The sequence below is a fragment of the Diabrotica undecimpunctata genome, chromosome 9 (genome assembly GCF_040954645.1).
Source record: "Diabrotica undecimpunctata isolate CICGRU chromosome 9, icDiaUnde3, whole genome shotgun sequence".
Taxonomy (NCBI): Eukaryota; Metazoa; Arthropoda; class Insecta; order Coleoptera; family Chrysomelidae; genus Diabrotica; species Diabrotica undecimpunctata.
Genome location: NC_092811.1, coordinates 16,606,165 through 16,625,740, shown reverse-complemented (window position 1 = coordinate 16,625,740; position 19,576 = coordinate 16,606,165). Strand labels below are relative to the sequence as shown.

General features: G+C 33.1%; 1 protein-coding gene across 1 annotated transcript in view; it reads right to left on the bottom strand.

Moving 5' to 3' along the window:
• Window positions 1-381: 381 nt before the first annotated feature.
• Window positions 382-19,576, bottom strand: part of LOC140449596 (lysosomal alpha-mannosidase-like) — a 67,717-nt gene continuing 48,522 nt past the window's right edge. The window contains exons 12-17 of the mRNA XM_072542818.1: window positions 18,362-18,723; window positions 12,829-13,114; window positions 12,557-12,689; window positions 12,019-12,125; window positions 4,768-4,932; window positions 382-686 (exon numbers count right to left, since the gene is read on the bottom strand). Of these exons, the coding sequence (XP_072398919.1) occupies window positions 510-686; window positions 4,768-4,932; window positions 12,019-12,125; window positions 12,557-12,689; window positions 12,829-13,114; window positions 18,362-18,723 (1,230 nt within the window). The 3' untranslated portion in view covers window positions 382-509. The remainder of the gene's footprint in view (window positions 687-4,767; window positions 4,933-12,018; window positions 12,126-12,556; window positions 12,690-12,828; window positions 13,115-18,361; window positions 18,724-19,576) is intronic.

Genomic DNA, 19,576 nt, shown 5'->3' with positions numbered 1-19,576 from the left:
TGTGAAAACATTCGTCTTCGACGAACACCTAGAGAAGAGAGTGGAGCGAAAAAGTCTTTCCGATATTAGAGAGGGCTGTGTAAAACGTCCGTTCTCGACAACATACCTACATAAGAGAGAGTTTTATTTTTCATTTTCAAAGACTTGCCTGTATTGTTTAAGGGTAGGGTTAGAGTGGGAGTAGGAATTATTACTAAGGGTTGGATTAAGGTAATGATTTTTAATATGGCGGTTGAGAATATAGGATTTAATATAGCGAAAAATATAACATTATTTTTGTTTAAACTTATGCTTATATTATTTTTGTTTAAACTGCCTACTTTTTTTAATTAGGATGATCAATGGAAGGGATCGATTTAAACAATTCGTTTTTAGAATCTATTTTTAATAATTAACTTATACTGATTTAATAAAACATATAGTAATTGTTACACTTGTAGTAAATTAAGAAACTCTGAAATACAATTATTTATACATTGTAGATTTATGTTTGAGTTTTAAAAATGTTGTTATGTTGTATTCATATGTTTGGAATTTTGCTTTTCATATGTTACCAAAAAGGTTCTTATCTCCATTGGTCCCAAAATGATTTCATAATTAAGATTCTCAAAATTTGCTTCGATCTCTTGATTGGCCCCAAGACTCAATTCTTTTATTGATGAGATTAGGTATGGTTGGAACAAATACTGTAACAAAATTATTTATCATTAACTATCATTTAAATAGATTTAGACATAATACATATTTTAGTAATTTATTGTTTTTTTTTCTAATATTAACATTTTTTAATAATCTTTTTTCAACAAAGTAGGCGAGTGAGCTTTTAGGCTCATCTCTGATTACAATGCTTTGTTATTGTATAAATAAAATATATATATATATATATATATATATATATATATTGTTATGATTGTTTATTTTGAGTTCAAACTTAGTTTATTGGGCCAATAAAAAAGAATTATAACTTATTTGTTATCAAAAGTAAAATAATCCTTATATTACCTGTGTTCGATGGATTCAAAAGAGTTTCTAGTTGTCTTTTATCGGGATAGAGAAGAAAGGATAAGAATACAAATATATTATATTACAAAGATTTATGTTTCTTTATTTTATATGAACGAATAAAACAATTATTAAATTCTGTCGTTATCTTATCAATCAGCATACAAGAAAATAAATCAAATTATTATGATAATAAGATTATAAAACTACATACATTTATATTACGTGAAAAACCAATTTTACTTAAAATTTTCTTTACTTAAAAAAAAACCACAAAACTTTAAACTTTTGATTCGCCTAACAAAACCTCAGTTCTTAAATTTGAATGCTAATGACCATGATGTCGAAACGATCCTTCACAGATATAAAATTCAATTGTACAAACACTTACAGCTTATTTTCTTCTTGAGTTGTATGTTGGAAAATACCCAGAAAAGTCCAGTCTCCTCAACGATGTGATCTCTCCTCTCTGCAAACCTCCAGCAGACTACACAAAACACACCTGATTCACTTCTCCAAACTCAGCTATTTATTTATGACACCAGGACCTCCTTTTGTCAACTTGATGCCGTAAGAATACTTTCACATATACTTTATAAAATGCCCACGGTAGATACAAGGACCTCCTTTAATCTACTTGTTATCTCCTTCTTCAAACTATTCACTTCTTTTCGTTACGCCGGTATCCAAACTCACGAACCACACCCTATCTTGAGACAAACGACTGTTTCCTTTCGATGACCAAAATATGACTAACTTCTCCTCTCTCATGATCGACTCACAAATTCCCATTTAAAAAAGACCGTCCAATCAAAAGCTCAAATTGTGTTTACCATGATTTTGGAAAAGCCTAATTTCGGTTTCAGAGAAAAACTAAATAGCTTACTTTCAAATTGGTTTTTTCAATACATCATTTATACATATTTCAAAAGATTAGAATATGGTCATTTAATACTCGACTATACAAACAATGAAAAGATTAACTTACAGGTAAAATGTCTTCTAATTCTAAACAAAGGTTTTTTGATAATTTTGTTTGAAACGGAAAACAAATTTCTATTCTTATCTACACTAAATCTTATCTTAAATTACTATATATAATTTGTTTCTATTGATATCTTAAAATTTTATTCCGATGGATATTTTTATTTATTTTTCTTTGGTTGGGAAAGAAAAAGTATGACAATATATATATATATATATATATATATATATATATATATATATATATATATATATAAATATATATATATATATATATTTATATATATATATATATATATATATATATATATATATATAATCAATAACCCTTCTACCCTAAGGTGTTGGGTGTAAAGTCTCTTTTTAGGTTTCATATACAAACTTCCTCCAATTCTTCTTGTTGCTTGCCAATTTCTTCGCTTGCTCCTTGGTGACTCCTCTCCTGTCTAGGATGGCGGCAATTTCATCGTCCCAGGTCTTCATGGGTCTGCCCCTTGGCCCTTTCAAGGTTCTTCTCGCTTCCCACACTTGTTTCACTTGGCTTTTTTTATCCATCCTTACCATGTGGCCGTACCATCTCAGTTGGGCTTCTTCGATTTTCTTCTCTATTTATTGGACTTTAAGGCGTTCTCTTATTTTATCGTTCCGTATCCTGTCCATTCTGGTCACCCCTAGTACTCTTCTTAGATACTTCATTGTAATACTTTGCAGTTTATATGTTGTAGATAGCTATCTTTGCTTTTTGGGATACTTCTTTTTTTGATAGGAATGTGCTCTTAATTGCGTGGTATATCCGGGAAGCGTTTGCTATTCGATTGTTTATCTCTGCTTCTTATGTACCCCTACTCTCTAGTTGCACTCCCAGGTATTTAAAGGTTTTGACTTGTTCTAAAGTATAGTTATTGATTTTAATGTTTGTATGTTGGTCTGTTTTCCCACATACCATGACCTTGGCTTTACTTTCATTAATTCTCAGGTTACGTTTTTCAAGTTTATCTCTCCATATCTGGAGGTGTTTCTTAAGTGCGTCTTCGTTTCTTCCAAATACGACGAGGTCATCTGCAAATGCGCACTCCGCTATCTGTATCATTTCCAGGTTTCTATGTCCAACAAATATTCTCGATGTTTCTTCTCTAGTTTCCCTCATTACATCATCTAGTACAATATTGAACAGGATGGGGCCTAGTACACCTCCTTGTCGTAAGCCATCATTGACTCTAAACTCTTCTGATTCCATATTATCTGTTCTTACTCTGTTTCTCGTGTTCTTGTATAGGCTCATAATAGCTTTTCTGAGTTTGCTGTCTACTTCTCTGTTTCTTAGGCTTTTGTCTATTTCGGTTCGCGGGGTTCTATCAAATGCTTTTTCGAGGTTTATGAAGGCTTGGTATAGTTCCGTGCTTGTATTTCGTGCAATTTGTATTAGATGCTAGAGTGTAAAAACATGGTTCTGGATGCTTCTTCCCTTCCTGAAACCGCTCTGTGACTGCTCCAGCTTATAGTCTACTTCTTGTAGTAGTCTTTTCTCCAGTACTCGTTCGTAAACTTTGGAAGGGATACTCAGAAGAGTTATACCTCTGTAGTTGCTGCATTCTCGTCTGTCACCTTTTTTGAAAATGGGTAGAATAACGCCCACTTCGTATAAATAAAATAAAGAATATAAATACATAGTTCTGTCAGCCTATAGGTACGCCAATGCTGATCCATTAACTTTTAAAACAGACCATTATTTTCCATTCTTAATCCATTATAGCTTTTCTATTTGATTTTTGAGCCTCATCCCAGTTTGCGCATCTTTTTTTTATTCTATCAACACGATCTCTACAAAATTGCTCTAAGCCACCTTCCAATTCTCCGCTACAAACATCTTAGCTACACATTATATCCCTACGAGATATGCTCTTAATACTTGATAATATTTTCGTTTTTAAATTTAGTCAGCCCTCTTTATCTTATTGATATTTATGCTCAGGATTCTAGGGTGTATGCGATAATACGTTTTAAGAATATTAGGAATTTGCTTTATGTATTTAATCATTCAGCCAATCGTATCCATTGCTGGACATTAGCACTCGCTCAGTATGTTCTACTTCTAATATTCTCTACATTGGGGAGCTTGCAACTAGGTTCCAGCTAGTATTTTCAAGTCGTTGCTCCATCTAGACGGTGGTTGTCTTCATTAAATATTGACTGTAGAGCTAAAATGAATAATTTTGGTAAAACATTGTCTTCTTGTCTTTTTTCCTGACCTAAACTAAATTTTTATGTGTTTTCTTATAGTCATAAATTAAATAGTTTGATGTAGCGTTTTTATAAATGTTTCTGACTAGTGAACCCGTGGTCCATTCGGGTTTGTTTTAGTACTTGAAGTACTATTTTAAACTCAACAGAATCTAAAGCCTCTTCGTAATTGATAAATAAAGGGACCAGTGGTATGCATGTTCCATTAATTATCTTCTGGTTTTATTCAAGTTTGTTGCCTTTTGACAATTTTCCCTTATGAAATTTTGACAAAATCACTTAACTGACGTCTCGTGATTTAACTGTCAAAATTCAATTCGCGAAAATTGCCAGACAACAAACTTTCATACTAGTCGAAAATATTACCGGCAAAATTTTCTCTCTTGTGATATTATAATATGAAAATATCTAGCTACTTGTTACATTAATTAAAATTATAAATCTATAACCAGGAGAACAATTTCCTTGAATACAAACCTACTCAATATTAATTTAAATTGATAGCGTATTGATAAATCCATAGTAATATTATTATGTTACCTTTAAGTCTACAGATACTTTCTCAGCCATTTCTGTGTCTTCATCATACGAAAAAATGTGTTCCACTCTTAAAAGATACGTATCATCTTTCCATGGCTCAAAATTCAAAATGTTAATTTGCCAATCTAGTCCATGATAACCATCGAATTCTGTAAGGCCAGTCCACTAAAAATTTACAGTAGGGTATATAGAAAACCTTTTTTTAAAATAACTAAATAATATTGTATATAAAAGGAATATTATAAATTGTTTGAAAATTGTTTTTGTAGCATGCCAATTCAAAGACTTTTTACTATTTTTACTGGGAATAAGCCACGATTTTAGTTTAACACGTTAATCGCCAGTTAAATAAAAAAAAATTAACCCCCAGTCCACCTTTTTTTAGTCGACTACAATATCTCAAAAGCGTTCATAGACGATTTCTATCAGATAAAATCTTACAATCGTTCACTCAGAAAAGGGATTAAGTGGTACAAGAAGTCTTTAAGCTAATTTTAGGACGCACAGCTGTAAATGCCTATATTCTACATAAAGAAGTAACAAAGGCCAAGATGTCAATTACCAAGTTCAAAGAACAGTTTTTGAAGTTATATTCTTTCCATTCACAGAGTCACAGGAGGTAGAGCCTCAAGAAAATCACAAACTTAAGAATGTGGAAACAAGAAATAGTTGTGTGGTATGTTACCACCGAACATCACAAGAATACGATAGAAAAACCGCTCCAATAAGACTCCTTGATCTAAAAGTCCAAGAAATATCTTCTTCTTCTTGATGTGCCTATCCATTACGAATGTTGGCAATCATCATGGCAACCTTTATCTTATCTGCAGCAGCGCGGAAAGCTGCACAGATGTTGTATTGAACCAGATTTTGAGGTTCTTTAACCAAGATGTTCTTTTTCTTCCTGGAACCCGTTTTTCAAATATTTTTTCTTGCAAGATGGCTTGAATAAAAGTATATATGGATTTATTTCGCATAATATGTCCGAAGAACTGTAACTTTCGAGATTTGATGGTGGTCAGTACCTCTCGGTTCTTATTCATTCTTCTAAGGACCTCCTCATTTGTTACTCGGTCAGTCTAAGGGATCTTAAGCATGCTCCGATAGAGCCACATCTCAAATGCTTCCAGTTTTCTGCACATATCTTCGTTCAAGGTCCACGAACACCATAAAAAAGAAAAGAGAAGACGTAACATCGCAGCATTCTTACTTTTGTATCAAAAGAGAGGTTGTGACTCTTGAAGACGGCCCCCATCCGATTAAAGGTGGATCTAGCTTTTCCGATGCATGCTCTAATCTCCTGGTTGTTGATCCATTCTTTATTTATTATAGTGCCGAAGTAGTTGTAGTGCGTCACTCTTTCTACAGGGGATTGGTTGGCGTAGAGTAGGGATGGGAAAAACCTACCGGTTTTAACCGAAAACCGGTTTTTTTACTTGGCAATAACCGGTTTTATCGGTTGTTTTTTTGTCCCGGTTATAAACGGTTTTTTATTTTTAAAGTAAAAACCGGTTATTAGGTTTTTACGGTGATTAGCATTAGGTTAGGTATTATTTTGGATCCCAATCATAATTATTATTTTCAAGTAATTATTTCAAACAAAACCATAATTCAAATTTTATTTTATTTTATAAAAAACTGAAAGTGCAAACTCTCATCAGCCAGAAACAATTAAGTTTTATTATAATATTTTGTTGAAAAGGTATTTGTAATCATAATATTTACATAAGAAGTGATCTGGTACATTATCTATTTTTCACACTTGACTCTTGACATTGAAAGTGGGTGAATGGCTGTTTCTGATTACCAAAAATAATGTCTGAATATAAATATCGAATTACCGATTACGAATACGAATCTCCAAGGATTTCCCTACGTTTTCAAAACGATACACCCATAGAGGAAGTATTAAATGAGTTAAAATGTACCTATTATACAAATATACAAACGTGTTAAAAGTAATACATGATAATTTTTTTTGATGGTAGTAAAAATAAAAGATGAATTGCATTATTCAATTTATTTTTAAGTAAAATATTTATGTTGATATTATTTTTTTTAAATTCCATTTGAAAGAGTATGGGAAATTTTTTATAAGTTGAAATGGTTGGGGTGGGAAATTTTTTGGGTTTGGGAGGAGAGGAAGATTGGTGGGTATTTTAGAAGATTATATTTTTAAATGGTAATTAAATTTGCATTATTAATTAAATACAATAATTGCATAGTATATTCTACTCTCATTATATTCATTGACAATAGAACCTGAATTATTTTAGCGCTCTCTAATCTCTGTTGAGCAGTAGTATAATAATTTTGGTTTACTGCTCTCTGCATCTGACTACAACCAGATGAAATTCTGTCTACCATATGCTTAAAAGATTCACACTAATGTCCCCATATATAGCTGTAATATTGGCAGATCCCTCGATTAAAAAAGCACCAAGGATGATTTCTGGTTCAGATATAAAACTAATCACTGAAATTGTAAGCATTTTATCGCCTTTCGATAAGGCCACAAAGGAGATCTCGGCTTCCCAGTACATTACTGCTAGCCTTGTTATCCCCCTTGTCTCTATTATCGAATTATTTAAAAAAAACCTCAAGCCAAACCTTAGTACAGCTCAAAAGTTATGCCAAAAGCTTATAACTAGCCTTCAAGAGAGGGGCACTAAGCTTTTACGAAATCCCCTGCTTTGCCAAGCTACAATCACGGACCCGAGGTTCAAAAAACTATATCTGAATCTGTATATAGCGGAGACAGTCACATCCAATTTAGGCTCGGAAGTTAGGACGTACCTTACCGAAATCGGAAAACTTTCTCCTTCCTGCTCCTTTCAGAATGAAGAAGCCAAAGTGAGTTTAAAATCAAACCCTCTTTGGTCTTCACACGATCTGGAGTTGGTAAACAGTGGTTTCAGTTCAAGTTCTCAGGACACACAGATTCAAAGTTCTTTTTCAAATGAACTGACTCTATATCTGCAGCGGCCTTTGCTGCCAAGTGATCCGTTTTCATTCTGGGATCAGAACAGAACCTGTATGCCAGGCTTGGCTTTTATAGCTAAAAAAATACGTGTCGTTGGTCGGAAGTTCGGTGGCATCAGAGAGACTGGTGTCATCATTGAATGATATTGTGTCAGCTGAGAGAAGCCGCTTAACCGACCAACATATACATGAACAAGCTTTTCTCAATAGGCTTCATAAAAAATACTGGCCAACATAATGCTAAATCCATTTCATATAATATAACCTATTTATAACCTTCTAACCTATACTTTTTTACTTAAAATATTACTTCATATTATTTTATTGTATATTATTGCAATATGTATATATTAATCTTACGCTATATTATATTTAATAATAATCACCCAATATATATTAATAATAAAATAATAAATAAATATAATAATTAATAAAATAAAATGGTTTTATTAAAAATTGTATTTTATTTATATTGATATTGATGTTCTTTCGATAGTACTAATTTTGATCATATTGATATCGAGTCGAATGAAGTATCGCAAACTAAAGTGCATTGTAAATGTAACTTTGTAACTATTGGGTTATTGGGTATTTGGAAAAACCGGTTTTTTTGGCCGGTTATAACCGCCAGGTTAAACCGTAAGCAAAAAAAACCGGTATAACCGAAAACCGGTGTTTTGTCAAAAACCGTCACCCCTAGCGTAGAGTTGACCTTCTGATATTTTTTTCTTGCTAATTATCATAAACTTTGTCTTCTTAACGTTTATATTGAGTCCATATTGTTGACTGTAATACGCGATTTTGTTCATAAGAACTTGTAGGTCCGCAAATACTATGGTGTCATCTGTATATCTGATGTTGTTTAGCCGGTAACCATTTAGTAGAATACCTTTTTCAGTTTCGTGCAAAGCTTTGATAAATATTCTTTCATAGTACAGATTGTACATTAGAGGAGACAAAATACAGCCTTGCCTCACTCCACGCATGATTTTCAAATGGTCAGTATGTTCACCTTCAACTCTGAGATTTGTTGTCTGATTCCAGTAAAGATTTCTATTTATTTTCAGATCTTGGTTGTTAATTCCTGTTTTTTTAGTATTTGCATCATCTTGGCATCCTGTATTCAATGAAACGCATTCTCGTAATCAACCAGACATGCGTATACGTCGCAGTTAACGTCTTTGCATATCTGATATAAGACTTGTACTGAGGACAAAGCCTCTCTAGTAATAACAGCATTTGTGAACCCGAACTGGTTGGGGGAAATTTGACGTTTACACAGCTTGTAGATTCTCTTATGAATTATCTCTAGAAACAAATTTTATTAGATGACTCATGAGGCTTGTAGTCCAGTAATCTTCGCATTTTTTGGCTCCTGTTTTTTTTTGGATGTGCAATAAACTCAGATTTCAGCCATTCTGTTGGTATTTCTCCAGAGTTGTATATGTTGTTGAATATCTTTGCGGTTATTGCTATTGATTCGTTGTCAATTAGTTTGACTAGTTGTGCTTTTATATTATCAGAGCCTGCGGCTTTGCCATCCTTTAACTGTATTATTGCAGAATAAAGATATTGCTCATATATTGTTGGTTCATCATTTATCTCTTCTTCTAGCTCAAAGGTGTTATCTCTTTGGTCTTCAAATAGTTTTTCTAGATATTTTTTCCACGTTCTTATTTTACCCTGTTTGTCCAAGATGATGTTTCCGTCAGAATGAGTTATATTTCCTTTTTGTCTTCGTCTTAGTCCCCCTGTGAGTGCTTTAACTTTCTTATGTACATTGTGACTATCATACTTTGACTGCAGAGTCTCAATTTCTTCGCATCTTTCCCTTGTTTCTTTTTCTTTCGCTTCTCTGATTTTCGTTCTTATTAATATATTTATAGTTTTATATTTATCTGGGTCATTTTTGGCTTCTCTTCTCTCGTCCATTAGTTTCAGGATCTCATCTGTCATCCATAATTTTTTCATCATTAATCTATCTGTCTTTAAGTGTTTATCCTTTACATTTTGCACTATTTCTGTAATATGTTTGATCGTTTGTTCTTCGTTCGATTCGTCTCTAATTGCAGTCACTTGCTCGTTTAACGTGGCTTGGACTCTCCTCCTCGTATCAAGGTCTTTCAGTATACGTAGGTCATATGATTGTGCTTTCCTTTTCTGTACTGTTTTGAGTTTGACTCGAAACACTCCCACCAGTGGAACATGGTCTGTCTCCAAGTCTGCTCCAGGATAAGTTTTGACAGATATAAAGCTGTTTCGGAATCTATTTCGGAATCCAAGAAATATAATAGATATATTTTGAAAGGTTTTATAGCAAAGTCACTCCCCAATCGTTGTCTGTTAGGTAGCGTTTTTGCTGTAATTGTATAAATATGAATATTAGATAAGAGAATAAGATTAAAATTTAGAATTTTAATAAGAAACGTCTTTCTTTTCTTCTTTTTACATTCTTTTTATATCGACATCCCTCTGTCTGTTTTTAATGTGCCTCCAATAAATTGTCGTTCCATGTTTTGGTGGCCTTTCCACTGATTGTGTTTTTCTATTAGAGAACCGTCTTCTTCCGTCTTACTACTCTTTTTATTATTTTTCTGCTTAGATGATCGTTTGTTCTCCTCTACTATTTCTTATCCAATCTTCTTACCCATGTTTTTTACCTTGCATCTATCTAGTATATCTGTACTTCTAGCTCTGTGTCATAGCAAATAAAATAGTCAACTTTAGCAAATATGGATCAAAAGTAACCCATGTTTCCTTTTAAATGTGTCTCAGTTTTAATAGTTTATTCATCTCTTTTCTTCGTGCTCTGATTATTCTCCATATTTCTTTGTGTGTTTTTCTTCGCATGTTGTCCTCCTTTTTTTTCTAAATCATGGATTTTTTTTAATATGTTAGTGTTCGTTATTTTCTTCTTTCCAAGTCCTTCTGGTGCTGCGTTAATATTGGTATTCCTGGTATTCCTGAGTTTTTTCCAGCTTGTCATTGACGTTATCTTTTTTTAATATTTTATTCTCAGCATTCTTCTCTTATATTATTCGACACGAAACGTAAAGTATTCTTCTTCTTTAGGTACCATCTCCGCTACGGAGGTTGGAAATCATCATAGCTATTTTAATTTTTGAGGCAGTAGCTCTAAAAAATTGTTTTGAGCTGCATCCAAACCATTCTCTCAGGTTTTTGAGCCATGAAATTCGTCTTCTTCAGATGCTTCTTCTGCCATCTATCTTTCCTTGCATTATGAGTCGCAGGATGCCATACTTCTCGCCCCGCATCATATATCCGAGATACTGTAGCCTTTCTTTCTTTAATTGTTAGTTCAACTTCCTTCTATTTACCTATTCTTCTCAGTACTTCATTGTTCGTAACTCTATCTGCCCAGGAAACCCTCATAATTCTTCTATAGGTCCACATTTCAAAGGCGTTAAGTCGTCTCATTGTGTCTAGATTTAACGTCCATGATTCCACTCCATAGTATAGTACACTGTATACATAACATTTTGTTAGGCGTACTTTAAGAGCTAATGTTAAATCTTTGCCACATAGCACCTTTTTCATTTTCATGAAATTAGAACGTGCTTTTTCGATTCTGACTTTGATTTCTGCAGTGTAGTCATTATTTTTTGTTATAAGTGTTCCTAGGTAAGTGTACTTTTTTACTCTTTCGATATGCTGGCCTTCTACTGTCAAGATTTCGTTAGTATTATGGTTGTTTTTACAAATTTTCATAAACTTCGTCTTTTTGATATTGTGTGAGAGTCCGTACTCCCCACTACACATTACAATTACTTATGAGTCTTTCCAGGTCTTGTAAACTATCGGCTATTATTACTGTATCATTTGCATATCTGATGTTGTTAACTAAGACTCCATTTACTCTTATGCCGACTGTTTCATCTTCCAGAGTTTCTCGAATTACCTCTTCAGAATAAGCGTTAAATAATAGAGGTGATAGTATGCAGCCTTGCGTGACTCCTCTCTATATTTCCATTTCTTCAGATGTCTCTTTTTCAATTCGTACTATTGCTCGCTGATTGTAATAAAGGTTTGTTATTAGCCTTAAATCTCTTTCATCTAGGTTTTTATTTTTTAGAATTTCCATGAGTAAAATATTTTATCGCCTTAATTTACCAAATATTTTCTTCTTTGTTAACTTTTAATCATCGTTCTAGCTAAAAAAGGGAATGCTAAACAATCTTTACTACTTAAAAAATTAAAAGATTAAAAGGAAGGGTGGTATAGTTATTCATTATGAAAATTTCATATTACCCTGAAATTAATGTTATTTTGAAGATTCTCAAGGGATAAGTCTTCAGAAGTAGCATCGGCTGTTAACATCCATGGTTGTGATAGTTTGTTAAGAGCCAGAATCCGTTCTGAAATAATAAATAAATGTTATTAAAACGATTGTTTACACACATCAATTTTAAATAATTAATAAAATAATAGAGCAGACTTCCTCACAGTTGATTTTCATCTTATCAGACAGAATTAGAATCTGTCTCCGGTTTCCAACATAATGTAGCTTCGCCTATTTTAAAAATTTTAAAATGTTTGTCCTTGTGTAGTGTAGTGTGATGTACAATTTTATGTTTATAACATTTTATTCTTGTTGGATGTTCTATAATTGACGAAATGCCCCTGAAGATGCTCTAGGAAGCGAAAGGACTTGGGCAAGATTTAATTAATAAAACTGTGCTCGATACCTGCCTTTTATTTAATCAAAGTTTATTTTGGTAATGTTATATTCCGTATATTCCGCTCTCTATTCATAAATATCATAGTATAATTAGAATTAAACACTTACCATATTTAGAAACTCCTGACGAACCCATTGTCAAGTAATGCGAACCTCTAACGACAATATAATTATCAAATTCCATTTCTTGCAGAGGTTCTTCAACACCTTTAAAGTCGTCCTTTAAAGTTCTTCGATGGAGCTTAAAATTAGATATTTTACGTACATTTGAACAGAAACCAGTTACATAAGAAGAAAGCTTATGATTTCAACATTATGATAACATAAACCAAATAAAAAATTTGTTGAAAATGGAGAAGAAAAAAGAAAAATACACTTACCATTAATTCTACTTCCCCGTCTTTTAAACTGGTCCCTCCTTGTGATCTGTCAGTTAATATGGAGAGCTTCAGGTCACTTTTGATGTCTTCTATAGTAATCTTTGACGTTACTGGATAATAATTTGACGAAGCAGCTTCTACATCATCATCGTGGAATGTCTGATTGTTTCTTATTCTTTTCATTAACTGTCTTCCATTAGAATCGGTGTAAAAGGTATTGTTGTTTTTAATTTCTTCGACATAGTATCGTTTAACGATTTCTTTTCCGATGTTGTGAACTGTGTCACTAAAATATTGATAATACATGAGATTTTTTTGACTCTGAAACTATTTTTCGTAGTATCTTTAACAAAGATATTTCTAATATAGGTTTAAACCATAGTTTATTGTAATAAATTACTTAATTAATCAATGAACGTGCTAATCATTATTTAAGAATAAATAAACACTCATTGTAAAATTAATTGAACCTAACATCACACCACTATTGGCTAATATATCTAAAAATGTTAATAACAATATATGTAAATTCTTTATAATTTCTCGATTAAATCTGACATGTTAACTGTACACGAAATGTTCAAATAAGTAAGGGTTTTAAATATTAATGGATGTCACTACAGAAATACAAGTATAACTATAAATATTACCCTTAATGTCAGAACCTTTTGAACTAACGAAAGAGAAAATAATGAACTAAAGAAAATACTGTCTTAAACTGAAAAGAGGCCCCACGTTGGGCGCCAATATAACAAAAATAGAAATTGGTTGTTGTACAGGTATGGAAATGATTTTTCGGAATATAGGAATTTCAATGCAATAAGTAGATTTCTTGATTTGCAATTAACCAGTGTAAATTTCAAATAGAAAGTCGCGATGTTTTAAAATTAATTCATTTGTTCCATTGAATTCCTTATTACAAGTCGATTATGGTCGAACAAATGAATTAATTTTAAAACATCCCGACTTTATATTTGAAATTTACACTGGTTAATTGCAAATCAGAGAACTCAGTGGGTACAGCATATCCAGTCGAACAAATGAATTAAATATGACACATCGCGACGTTATCTGGAAATTTACACTGGTTAATTGTAAATCAAGGAATCTACTTATTGCATTGAAATTCCTATATTCCGAAAAATTATTTCCATGCCTGTGTGTACCAATGTAACAAAATGGTGGAAAATTTAACAAGAATTAGAAGTGGGCTCACAACTCAAAATATGTTAGACTTAATGCAGATTAGCTAGCAAGCTATGCCGGAGAATGATCAATTACTACTCAAGAAATGATTCGGCCAATTTGCATGCCCTCTAAAGACAGTTAACTAGAAATGAATATGAAAAAATAGATAGAAACAAGCACAAATCTTAGTAAAGTAAAGTAAGAGTACTGTAAAATGGGGTGAAATTGATCCAAAGCGGCGATAATTGCGAGTGATTCTGAATATTTTAAATTTCTCTGAAATCTAAGAAGCTTAACAAACAATTGACAACATCGCTTTAGCTAGTAAACATTAGCGTGAAACCTGTGATTGTTTAGTTGTATAGTGTTATATGTATTATATATGTATAGTTGTTAAGTAAGTATAACTAGTCTAAGCTTGTTTTAATTAGGACTATATTTTTGATAAGTTTCTTTAGCTTCCTAAATTTCCGGTGCCTGGATTAGGTGCCAGGTATGGATCACTTCAATCTTTTGCTCCACACAGAGGTCCGGTGGCTATCGGGGGAACAATTTTAGGGAGACTATTTGAACTAAAAGATCCACTGATTATCACATTTACAGAGGAGTCTTTTATCTACAAATTAAAAGATGTCAATTGGCTGCTAAAATTGGGATACCGTAATTTGGGGTAACTTGAGACGATGGGATTACTTGAGACAATTTGTAGACACTATTATTTTAATACTGTTAGTGTTGTTTTGATAGCAAAAGGTAGCTAACGTGTGGTTGTTGACCGTTAGTAATTAAATTCTTTTGTCTTATCTAAGGTAAATTGATAGTTTTTTAATAAACATCAACTTTAAAATTGCCAAATTTCATGTAGTACATAACTTGTATAATAATTCTATGACTAATATCCTAAAACAAGCAATTGTTGTAGAAAACGTAACCTCTAATATTAATATTGGTGTGCCGTAAATTTCATTGCGGAGTTGTCAAGTTTATGGCTGCTATAAAATATGAATTCTCAGCCTGACCTTGGTTGGTCAACTTGAGACAACTGTCTCAAGTTACCCCACCACAAATTAGATACTATAAAAACTAGTTTCTAACCTACCTACTTACCTATCTACTTACCTTTTTTTCATTATTGTGTCAGGCTCAGGTATGGTTCGAACGCAAAAAAGAATTTTGGGATCTAGAAAATACCGAAATTTCTCGGAGGAGCAACTTCATAAAGCAGTGGAAGCTGTTAGGTCCGGGATTTCTTTGAGTAAAGCCGAAGAAAAGTTTGGAATACCACGATGTTCTATAAATAGAGCAATAAATGGAAAGAACACAGGAAAAGTGGGTAGACCATTTGTTTTAAATGAAGTTGACCAAAATGCTTTAGTAATGTATCTATGTTCAGCTGGGGATTGGGGCTTTCCTCTCACACTATACGATATTAGACTCATTGTCAAAGCATTCCTTGACCGTTCTGAAAGAAATGAACATAGATTTAAAAACAACATGCCAGGTAGAGATTTTGTCATGTCTTTCTTGAAGCGTCACCAGAACACTTTGAGTAATAAAATGTGCAAAAACATAAAGAGATCTCGAGCCAAAGTCGACCATAACGCCATAAATATTTACTTTGATGAGTTAAATCAGTCAATGGAGGGAGTTCTTTCTCATTCTGTCATTAATTATAATGAAACAAATATGACAGATGATCCTGGTCGTAAAAAAGTTGTTGTTAGAAGAGGGTGTCGACATCCTGAAAGGATTATTGATTTTTCTAAGTCAAGTACGTCTGTAATGTTTGCCGCTGCCGGAGACGTGACACCTCTACCTCCATATGTAACATACAAAGCTGAGAATCTTTATAATACCTGGACCAAACATGGCCCTAAGGGGACAGTTTATAATAGAAGTAAGAGTGGCTGGTTCACTTTGGAGATATTCGAATTGCCTTGCCTTATTTCTCGAAACAAGGTAAAGAAGAGAAAAAAGTAATGATTGGGGATAATTTGGTGAGCCATATATCCCCATATATAATAGAGGAATGTAAAAAAAAAACAACATAATCTTCATCCTACTTCCCCCAAATAGCACTGGACTTACTCAGCCGTTAGATGTCGCATTTTTCCGCCCACTTAAAATTAAGTGGGGTGAAACTTTAGATTCTTGGAAAACAATAAATCGTGGAACTGAGTCTGGAGCTAAGAAAAATGTCTGGAGGCAATGGGAGAGAAAAATCTTTCACAAAACGTAATAAGTGGATTTAAAGAAGCAGGGTTAATTCCACTAAATCGAGAAGTCTTGAAGAGGCTTCAAAGTAAACAGGCAGTAGAGGATGGCAAAGAAAGTGAGAATACCATTGCCTGGGTAACTACATTTCAAGAATATTTAGAAGAAAGTAGAAGGAAAGAGACACATGGTGTAAGAAAACAAAAAAAAAGAAAAGAAGCCAATTAATGGAAAAAAATAAAGAAAAACCATCATCTAGTAAGAAAAGGCAAAAAACAAGTAAAGTAATTATGTCTAGTGAAAGTGACGAAGACAGTTGCAATGAGGTTGTATTTGACGACAGTTCAGATGATGACTGGGATTCATTTCAAGCAAAACAGATTGACAATATTGAAGACAATATTACTGAAGAGAATAATGAATAATGACCAGGATAATATTTACTCTCATCAAGATAAACATCCTCTGCAGCCAATAACTAAACAAGATGCTTTGTCATAGTTAGTTATGACTCAAATTTTTATCCTGGGGTAATTGAAAAGATTGACGCTAAAGGCGCAATAATAAGTGCAATGACAAAGACTTCACGGGAAAACTGGAAATGGCCCAAACCTAAGGATGAACTGTATTATTGCTGGCAGGACATTGTAGGTGGTATTAAACCGCATAAAGCCCTAAACAACCGAGGTATTTTTTCAGTACCCGAACTAAAATTGCTGTAATTATTTGTTTTTAAATAAAAGTTTTGAGCTCTCTGTCTTTTTTATTAACCAAAAAAAATATTTTGAATGTCTCAATTTACCATTACACTTTATAATTATATTTTCGGTGTGCCAAGTTAGCCTATCAATACGTAATTTGAGTCACTTTTTGAATTTATACGACTGTCTTAAGTTACCCCATTCTAGTGTGTAGCTTGAGACAGACATAAAAAAAAAATTGAAAAAACTACTTGTGACAAAATAAACAGAAATATTCTATAAACATATCATAGTTACCTGCGCGACTAATGTTTTCAAATAGTTTTTGAACATTAATTTTTTCTCCGTATGTAATAAACTTCAGGTTTAAGTTAAAAAGTGTCTCAAGTTACCCCAAATTACGGTACCTTTCAGATATCTTCTAAATAATAAATAAAACCACCACTGCGCTTCAAGGTTACAATTCGATAAAATCAAAGCATTGCCTAAAAAAGTTACATTTTTCAAAGCATGTGTTGAAAAGAGGAACCTCACAAATTTCTCTCGATTACAGGAATTTGTTATAACATATGAAATTAATCCTCAAACGAAGTTCTTTGAAATTGTTATTGCTCATTTGCAAGGTTTGGAAGAACGTATTTTCCTGACATTGACTCAGATGACTTATATAGCTGGATGATGGAGCCGATTTCGTGCGACCCAAAAAATAAACCTGTCGGAATGACAAATGTTTTTCAAAATCTACTTGAGATCAGCGAAGATTGCAGTTTAAAACTCAAATACCTAGGAATCCAAAAAGAGTTCTTGATGCAGGAAAATTCAGAAAATAATGTTGTTTCACATCGGCATCTCTGTGTGTCTTCTGTCTCATAATTATAGAACATATCATGAAAAAATCATCGAAACAGTTTCATTCATTACATTAAGTAAGGATATTTGAATATCAAATGAACTGTATTTTATTGATCTGAAATAAAGTTTATATTGAAATCAAATAAGCCTCAGAGTTGTACTTTTTGCATTTTTCGTCGTTTCCCAAATCGCTTCAAGGGTAGGTGTGTCTCGAAATATTTTTAGCCCTAGAAGGGTATCGCGACTAAAAAAGTTTGAGAACCACTGCACTAATCTATTAAATGTCTACAAGTCACGATAGTGCCCAAATACATTTTGAGCTTGAACGTCACTTTCATGCAAGGTCTGCCACATGGAGGGGGACGTCGTTTTTCAAATATTTTTTGTAATCTTAATGTAAGGTATCTTTACCGGCACTAAGCATAAAAACTAATATTTTCACAAAAAAATGTCAGGAATGAAAGGGATAAAGTTAAAAGTAAGTAAAAAACGCTACCCAAATTTATCACATAGTCAATCAGTTAGTATATAGGCACTATAAGATATTTTTGTGTTCGTACTTTTGTGGACATACTTACACTGTTTTATTATCCAGCGGACCTACCATCCAATCATATTCAACGTACTCCAAATCCACACCGTTGATACTGTCAACCATCAATCTCATCGTCTGTACTATATATTGGCCAAAACGTTGTTGTACTTCTGCTACTATATTTCCTTGGATAAAAGCAACTTCGTCTGCATTTTCTGGAATGAGAACGGCTTGAGTACCACTTTCGGGTCTGAAAATGTATGCTCCTGAGGTAATATTATCAGCTGAACCATTATTGCTGCGATAATATAAAAATTCTTGAACAACATTTTCAGTTTTTTTGCTTGTTTTTAGTTTCTGCTTTCCAGTTTTATTATCTATTTTATCATACGTCAGTGCCATGTTCTAAAAAAAGAATAAAATTACAATCCTTCCTATATAAAACTATTTTCATGTGTAAGCTTCGTCGTCTGTCAAACGTAGTTTCTATAGTCTAGTAAACAAAAAATGAAATTAGTCATCCAAAATTACGCATTGTGACTGGTCAAAAATAGCCACAATCACATGTCAATCGTGAATTCTCGAAAATGTTGAATTCGATCATTGGCAGTGCGTAAGAAACTATGTTTCCTTGCTGGTCACTTTACTTTCTTTGTACAAATTAAAATGGAGCTGGGCAGGTACAATGCCCGGCATAAGGATAAGAGATGGAACCACGAAACACAGCAATGGAGATCTTAGTTAGGAAAGAGTAGCAGAGGAAGACCACAAATAAGATGGGCAGATCATATTAAGAAGATCGGAGGACACAACTGGAAGCAAGTGGCGCAAAATAGAAGACACTGGATTGATTTGGGGGAGGCCTATGTCCAAAGTTGGATTACTTAAGGTTGAAGAAGAGAAGGGTACAGAAACATTATGAAAGAACGAAAGAAGCAGCTGAAAAATGACCAGACATGGAATGTAAACAAAGAAAAACAACAACTAATGATTTCTTTAAAGAAAAATATCAGATTATATCAGAAAAAAGCAAAGTGTATTTACTGATGTATCAGGGACACAGAACCTGACAAGCAGAGGAGAGGCTGATATATCTGGCTCAAGTGTTCAAAGTTTGTTCTTAAAAAAAAATAATCATTTTAACCCTGGGTTGGTGTGGTGGGGTGTGACCATCGAGCAAAAAGACAAAAGAAAAAATCTAATCGTTATGAAAAGAGACCAAAATTCATAAAAGCGGCCTCTTAATATGGCTGACATA